General features: G+C 39.6%; 1 protein-coding gene across 4 annotated transcripts in view; it reads right to left on the reverse strand.

The window, feature by feature from the left end:
• Nucleotides 1-8,453, reverse strand: part of LOC116310775 (pleckstrin homology domain-containing family G member 1) — a 61,814-nt gene extending 53,361 nt beyond the window's left edge. The window contains exon 1 of one of the 4 annotated variants that reach the window (XM_039599273.1): nucleotides 8,203-8,453. In XM_039599273.1, the coding sequence (XP_039455207.1) occupies nucleotides 8,203-8,377 (175 nt within the window). In that variant the 5' untranslated portion in view covers nucleotides 8,378-8,453. Of the gene's footprint in view, nucleotides 1-7,999; nucleotides 8,102-8,123; nucleotides 8,163-8,202 lie in introns of those variants that run through there. The other 3 variants (XM_039599276.1, XM_039599275.1, XM_039599274.1) reach the window with 3 other exon arrangements.
• Between the last annotated feature and the right edge of the window lie 465 nt (nucleotides 8,454-8,918).

Consider the following 8,918-nt stretch of genomic DNA (forward strand, 5'->3'; position numbering starts at 1 on the left):
TCATTTTCTACCACAGCATTTATCTCTGCATATTTTCCCAATAAGAGTTCCAAACTAATAAACTTAGCAAGAATATGCCCGCCTGGTATACAAGAAAAAACAAACAAAACGTATAATTGGTTTTAATGGCATGACATTCTTTGGGTATGTTGAGCTTGTGACTCCCCCGACCCACTCGGGAATTCTCCCTTTCCTCCTCCTCTCTCTCACCCAGTAGACAATATCTAATGGATTATTACATAACTTTTTTTTTCCCCTTTTTCTTTTTAAATACAGATGAACATGATAAAGTTTGAAGAAAACGCCTCATGAGGGTTTGTTCTCAGGGTGGAGTGTGGGAGCTTGGCTTAATCCTGCACTAAGACGTCACCAGTTAGAAGCAAACAGCTACTCTAAAACTGCCTCACCCACTCAAAGCTTTGCTTTCACTGAACATCACCTCACATCCTACACTTATACTTTCAACTTACAAGCCTTTCTTTCGTCACTTCGCTGCGCAGTATGGCATGGCCACAACTGGATAAACTACACATGTGGCGAGACGATAAAAACACCAAAATACAAAAATACAAATATGTGTTAGGCAAATATGTATAAATAATTAGCTGTAGAATAAACCTTGCATTTTTTTAAAGATATCTTATGTAAATAATTATTGGTTGATTGGATGGCAGTGCTGTGATTGCTGTGTTTTTAAATGGATGAATAAACTGAACCTTGAACCACCGATGGGGTGAAGTAGGCACACACACTTGCACACACCACAAAGGACAAAGTGCCATAATTACCCACTTGATAAGCGTGTATGTTTACATGCCCTTATTATAGTGAATTAGCTCTCTACTGCCACACACTGAGTGCAGACCAGGACACAGATGGGACTTGAGATGCACTTAGTAAGAAATGCAAACCAAAACAGTCACACCCTTAGCATGCAGTGAAAGTGTCAATGTACAATAAGTGAGTATGCGGACGGAGCTCCATTCCCATATATGGACTTCAATCAGGATTCCTTTCTTACAACCTGGAATTAGACTCCTGCATTCGGAGCAGCATTTCAGCAAGTATTTCAGTCTCACCCTGGCCCTGACCTCCAACCTTTTAGCCTTTGGTTTATACGATACAATCAGCAGGGAGCAATGGTCTGGGACGTGCAAGTGCATAGGCGGATCCTTTGAAAAGCCGGTGCAGTGGACACAAGCGTACTGTTGCTGTCAGTAAATTCAAATATAATTCTTTCATATTTAAGATGTGGTGTAAGTGCATCCGGTGAGTTGTTTGTACTGAATATTTTAAGTACTACTCAGGCTCCAGAAAACTCAAAGGTCCTTGGAAACTGGTGCATAAAAGTGTGTGTAGCCTTACACATATAATAACTTCATATTTTGCTTCCAAGGAGCCAGATTTTATTGCAATTTTTTAAATTTTGGTCTTGAGCAATAGTTCTGCAAGACTTCTTTTAAAGTTTTTCTTATGAGATTGGCTGCCTTTTCACTTTCAATTTCAGTCTAGCTGTATATAGAAGACCTTTTTCATGTTTGTGTGAAGTCACTTAACACTGACCTATAGATCATTCAAGCACGAAGGAGGAACATAACCCAAGAAACAACCCCAGTGATGTTTCTACATATAACCAGAGCTGGCAAAAGTACAGACTTCATTTACTTAAGTAGAAGTACAGATACCTGTGTTACACTACACTCCAGTAAAAGTTGAAGTACCAAAGAAACGTTTGTACTCAAGTAAAAGTGAAAAAGTACAGGCTCAGAATTGTAGTCAACGTAAGAAAGTAAAAAGTAGCTCCTTGAAATTCAGATACAACCTAACCTTTTCGACTGTGTGACTTTCCTGCCACACCTAAACAGTAAACAGGGGTCACAGTGGGATTTAGCAGGTGGGGAACCCAACGACAGATGTTTGACAAGCTATCATTGCATATGTCCATTCCCTACACTGACACTGTTTTTACACTACACAATATAAATTTGGAATTCAGTTGATTAAAACAAGCATATTCACCTTAAATGCAAATTCATCTCTGCTATGCTTGATAAAACCTGTAACCTAAATCTGACCATGAGCATCACAGCCACTGTTCAGCAGTCCAATATATTGCTTTACTGTGTATTCACCACAGTACTGCAAACTAACCTGATTATCTCCCGTCTTATCTTTGTTTTCTTTCTCCATCTCTGAGTGAAGTTAACTCTCAGTCTGGGAGAGCCCTTTGGAATGCAGCAGCTGGAGTTTTAGCTAGCAGCACACTGTGTGACAAACTGCACACTGTATAAAAATGTAGGGAGTAAAAGTAAAAGTAGTACTGTACTCAAGTAAAGTACAGATACCTGAAAATTCTACTTAAGTACAGTAACAAAGCATTTGTATCTGTAAACTTTGTTACTAGCAATGTGTCAGAAAAACAATTTGTTTCTATTTCTTTCATCAAATCTAAAAATCTGTAAAACATGACAGAGGCTCTGTGATGTGAGGCTGCATTACAGCCAGTGGTGGCAGGGATCTTATGAAACTGATGACATTATAAATGCAGAAAAGTACCATGAAATGCAATTAGGAGAGCTGATTGGTCATTTTTCAGCATGACAAGGAACCCAAAAAAGACAAATATCAACTTTCAAGTTAATTAAATTGTGAAAACTTGTTTTCACTCACTATGAAACTGTGTTTTGCCTTATATACTGTATTTCCATGTATGTTTGCACATGTTTCAATAAATTGCTGCACACATGTCCCAAATTTCTAAATATAAAGAAATAAGGGTGGCACAACACTTTTGTACAGAACTTTATATACTATACTTCTGTTCTATACCAACCAAATATGAATTTTTAAACATTTAAAATTAAATTACATATTGGGGTCATCGGCTCTTTTACTATATGTCTACCTTCATTCATGGTAATCTTTCTCTTAACACTTCTTATTCAACTAGGTGGGTCTTAAAGTTATTGTGAAGCCACACTTAAAGTATTTTCATACTTGTACCTGATGCCAAATACTAAAGTCAGTGGGCCAAACTTTCCCTCTCCCCGTCACAAACCTTGTAATTAGGTGAAACATGTTTTTACAGCATATCTCTAAGTACTTTAAGTAGTGGTTAGTAGTATAGAAAAAGCTTGAGCAGACACACGCACTTAAATCACAGACTACAGGTATGTCTCCTGGAATGTCTTTGCCTGCTGAGCAAATACAGAAACTCATCTGTTATCAGATGCACAGAATGGTTTGCAACACACAGCGAATTTACACAAATAATCCCAGCCACGCTTCATTTAACTTGTGAAGTAGATGCATGAAGTGTGCGAAGGGGGTATCATTTCTATAAGTGCTCCTTAGACTGCTCAGGTAAAACTATGCAGTTTGTAATCCCACTGTCTCTCTTCCTCTGTGTAACAAAGACGGACACACACAGTCTCATAAACATCTAAACTAAAAGATCTAAATAATACTAAGATATTTAGATGCCACACCACTCTCTATATTGCCCAGTTCTTACAGTGAACACGACTGATTTACTGTGTATACATCATTAATTTAATACCTTTTTAATAGTTCAATATCCTTTTATTCAAAATTTAATGAAAAAAAACAAATACAAACAAACAAACAATCTCCATTAATGATCAATTGCATGACCCAATTCAGGACAAGTTTTAGCTGTTGAACAAATGTCAAACATGGTACTTACGGCCAAACAGCTCTTTGGTCTTGTCTGTTCAAACGACATACACCATCATATATTAACAGTAAATACACAAAAACGTGTCTGCAAACCAACAATTTGAACATTTCACACAAAAATCATTGAACAAAATTGGCCAAAACGTGTCATAATGATGGTGATTTTGCATGCAAACTCATTTTTTGTGCAAGGCAGGAATGCTTCAGCACACATTTTAGTAAGCGAGGCCGGGTTGTTCTAGAAATCTTGTTAGGTTTGCAAAGCTGCATCTAAACAAAGTCATGCTGTCAAGTTCATTTTAGAGAGAGGGAACCGTTTCAAACAAGCCATACCTGTTCAGTCTTTTTCTACTTGTGCTGTCATTTACTTTAATATTTAACCTGCTTACTGACGCCTGTAGAGACTGAGAAGTAGCGATTTTGTGCAAAAAAAAAAAAAAAAAAGATTTAGCGGACTACTCAATTGCAGTCTCACACCAAGTCATGATAAATGAGTATAACTGTCAGCATTTAACCCCTATCTAGATGGTCACTTTAAGAAACTCTGCGCTCAACCAGTTTTATTTTGCCGACCGTGTTCACCTTTTGTAGACAGCCAATCAACTCAAAGTTTTGCATGTCTGGTATTTAGCACTCTGATAAGGAGGTTAGCTCAGTTTTATAGCTAGAGGAAGTCCTGACAGCGGACAGTATCCTTTTTCACCTCAAGAGAATCTTTCATCCTCAAATCTCAAGAGTACAGTGAACTATTTTCCTGCAGGTGTTTCCATGAAACCACCTGGTCGCTTTTTCCACTGTCAGCACCTACTACAAAAACACTTTATGCAAAGCTCTACACTATGAATAGAAAGATAGAAGTCTGGTGCTAAACAGACAATCCAGCAACCCAGACCTGAGGAATTTTAAAAAAAGTATCTTTTTGGTTTTGAAAAGGAAGTTTAAAAGTTCCTTTGGCTGTCTGTCTCGCAGTAACACAACAGTCCAAAAATATCCCTGTTCAACACAAAGCAGGTCTCTGCATGTCCAACTGCTCTAGTCAGGGGTTGGACGTGGAGACGCACACACATCTTCCTATAAAATAGGAAGCACGTGGTGATATCCATCAAGCTTTTTGTGGACTGACATTCACGCACACAGACATACAGACAATCACAGGCATTTTGGAAATTATAACAGGAAGCTGCAGTCAGAGCAGCACAAGTTCATCCATCAAAGCAACGGGACGACATTTTTAAAAACACACAAACATGCGCGGGGGTGATCAGAACTTGTCCAAATAAACCAAACAATTATGTGCGCCCTTCTCCTTACACAGCTTTGCATGTGAAAGGACATGCTTTGCATTTCAGACAAGGCCAACACCATTGTTTGCATCTCCACTCACGGCAGGTAGAGTAAAAATGACAGGCTTTTTGTTCTCTGACATAAGGCAGCGGTATCCTTTATTAAACACTTCACAGATGAGCACCTTTTGATGGAAAAGTGGTGGTAAAGCTTTTCACGTTATTTAGTAAAAGGTTGACAATATTGCCTATAATTAATGCAATATTTAAAGATTTTGAGAGTGTGCACTTTGTATGTCTCTACAGAGAAGTTTCAATTAAAGCTGGATGTGCTGTTAGCACAGCTCATTTCCTTTTCCTGTATGACAAGCAAGAAAGGTCACTCAACTGTGCAGCTGAAGCCCACGTTGCCTGATTAAGACAAAGTCAGGTGATGATGGAAGCTGGAGGCCTTTTGTGGCAACAAGAACGTCCTATTTTTGCTTGTTTCGCCAGTTTTCATCCGCTCACTGTTGTGACAGTCTTCATGCATACTATATACAGAAGTCATTGCTGCTTCGAGTTCGAGGATAAAAATGATCTATAAACAACAGTGAAGAAAGTTATCGAAAGGTCAAACAGCTGACGAGTAAACTTTTTGCCTCTTATTTTGCCTCATATTTTTCAACCTCTTCTCTTCACGTCTTCCTTTGAATCCCCCTTGTCAACTCCTTCACGCCTCAGCTCCTACATGTGACCTCCCAGCAGAGAAGGTCGCCAGCAGCAGGTGAAAGATCATGACCCCCAACACAAAGACTCGCTGGCCTCTTCCTCGGCTTCAACGGAGACTGGAAAAACAGCAGCCTATCACATCTCTCAACACTGACAATTTACCAGGAACAATTACAAAATACCAACAACGGTAGCCTTAAGCAGGAAATGGAGATTCAACAAATCCTAAAATTGAACTGCTGTGAAATTGCATCTATACTTGAGGTTGTTTAAAATGAAACAAAAAGGAGTGGAGATGCAAACAGTGGACAAAATAGGTCATTTCCTGTTTGTGTTTTTAAATCAGCTCTGCTTCTGTATCGGTCTCCCAGAAAGCACAGTAGCAGCTCTTCTCATCAAGAATACATCACATATGTGCCAAGGCTCCTATGGAAGCACAACTGAGTCCTTTCCGCCTGGACCGCGTTTGAACTCCACATGCTATCTGGATCTGCTTCAGGCAGAACAGAGATAAAAGTGTTGGATTACAGTGGACATCAGGAAGGTATGAATACTATCCTTAAACACAGCCATGTGTACGCACACAGTCGCCACACATTCAATCTTTCCTATAAACCATCATGCATATTTTGAGCGCACATCACCTGGAACTTAGTTTAAATGTGAGGTGATTTAAGATCAACTTTGAGAGAAAGAAACTGGATACAGCGTGGGACCAAAGGCATTCTCTGAGGCCATCTGTCTGAAAGTACTTTGGTAAAAACATCACTCAGAGAGAAAGCTACTTGACAGGTGCAGCTCATCCTAAACTCAAACATAAGATGAGCTACATAAGCCTACGTATTTTACAGTCCGATTAGCATTTTCACCCTTAGGTCTACGCTAACATAGATCCCTATGGCGGCGTAATACATAATCTTAGGGCCACAGTGTTATTAGAAGACAAGCAGAAGACAGTAAATCAGCAGGACTAGACTACAGGATATGAGGTTCTGTCTTTCCTGGGTTTAACATTACACGGGGGGGTGAAGGTGCTAAGGTCACCAAATCTCAGGTTACATTCTCACGAGATTTAGAATAGCACAGCACCTGCCGTCCTCTGACTGTGACGAAAGAAGGCAACACGGACGGCTTAACTGAATATTTCCACGTGACTCAATTTTGCTGTTATGATATTAATAAGGGATGTGCTTTCTGTAAAAGATTATATCTGTGATTAAAATATCAGTTTTGCTGATACCTGAATTTTTTTGTTTATCCTGCGCTTGTTTTCATTTGTGCCTGAGAAACAAATGAAACAAATGGATAAATCGGGGATCGACACACTGACCTTCCGCTTGGTATACAACCCGCTCTATCACAGTCACACATAGCAAGCTATGAATTTATTAGAAAAAAACTGCAAGATTTGATAGCCACATTTTACAGTACAAAATTATTACAGGTAAATGAACTAACATCATAAATGACTGATTCTCTGCAACAACGGTTTAGTGTTACTTGGGTAAACACAACTGCTTTTCAGAGATGTGCAGATACCTGCTGCTTTCTTTGTAGACAGATACTAACGGGTTGCTGGTCCATCCCCTTCCCTCCCCCTCATACTGGAAGTGAGGGTACAGAACAACACCAGGGAGACAAAGACGATTAAATCAAACGCGCAGGTGCCGTCTTTAAGTCCTGTATCCATTTCTCAATAATGCATCCATGGGGGCAACGCGTTGCATCAGTAACATGTTGGTTTCCTGGCAGCTGGAACAAAACTAGCCACTTCCTTCATTTCCCTCAACCCGCACATAAGCAGCAGCGGTGTCAAACCTTTCATCTAACCCTCAACAAGTGAGCAAACATCCCTAAAGCCTAAACTATCCCTTTAATCCAGTACACAACAGCAGGAACAGTTGCAGTGATGGCAACAGTGCCTTGTCAGTCATAGCTGCAAAAGCTTAATATGTTATTTGTGGTGATGTTCTGCATTAATCATTATTTATAAAGATTAAAGTGATTCAGTGTGAAAGTCACCTGTGACTGGCAAAAAGAGAGAAAAAAACTGTGGTGAAATTCGACTTCCTTCAGCCATCTGCTGGCGTTTCATAAGAGCCTGGAGTGTGTCCAAAACTGTCAGCTCTTTCTGAGTACAGACAACATCAGTCTTTAGCAAAACTTATTCTTTGTAAGATGATTTTTTTAAAAGATCAAAGACCCAAACACTGTTAAAAGCAGAACTTCACCAGGCACATAGCCTACCACTAGCTACAAGTGATTACATAATCAGCGTTATTGATTCATAGTCATTGTCATGCAACCTGTTCCGCCAGCAGTCTCTTCCTTATCTCCTATCAGCGTTCATCTGCCAGCTATTATTTTCCAGTCCTGCGGTCTGACCTGCAGGCTGTTCACACGCACAGTAACTCCCCATGCGCAGCACACCTGTTTCTGAAATCACTCCGCTGATAACAACGCGGGATCCGTGTTTCAACTTCACCTTAGGGCAATTCATTAGACTCACGGGAAGGGATTGATGGGGGACCTGCTCGAAAAGTGCACCGATGCAGTTTCCGCTCGCTGTTTTCTGTTGCGGGTGTCTTTGCAGAGGGCACATGAGCAAATCCTCGTCCTCCTGCAGCCACCGGAGACATGTCAACCTTGAATTGGAGCGCTGATAACCCTCCTCGCCACTTCATTAAATTGCAGCCACGCTGGCTCACCTGTTCACTTTGCCAGCGTCCTCGTTTACCTGGTCGTAAAATCTCAGTGACGTTGCCTTTGCGTGGCGTCATTTTCCAGCTCACTTTATCAACGTCGATACTCAACAGTTAAACTTTTTTTGGACTTAATTAATAATAAATAAATAAAATTAGCTGTCTAGATGTAAAGGTGGAGAAATATATTTATAATTTTTAAAAACTTATTTAAGATTTTTGTGACTTTTTTCATTAGTTATTTATTTGTTTGTGCAATTTTGTCTTTCTTATTCATATAACTCTATGTCAATGAACATGTTCATTGCTTACTTTGCTTACTAACAGGAAAAGTATTTGTTTTCTTTACATTATTAAAAACAAAAAATCTATTTTATCGTACCTCTCCACCGTGATCAGATGATGTTTCTGGGGATAAAGTTACAGTCTCCATACTGCACCAAACATACAGCCCTTTCCCCCCATTTGACAGTTTATGCTATGAAACAGGATCATTTGTTAGTAAGAAGAAAAACAGGCGATC

This window comes from Oreochromis aureus, linkage group 15, assembly GCF_013358895.1.
Source record: "Oreochromis aureus strain Israel breed Guangdong linkage group 15, ZZ_aureus, whole genome shotgun sequence".
Taxonomy (NCBI): Eukaryota; Metazoa; Chordata; class Actinopteri; order Cichliformes; family Cichlidae; genus Oreochromis; species Oreochromis aureus.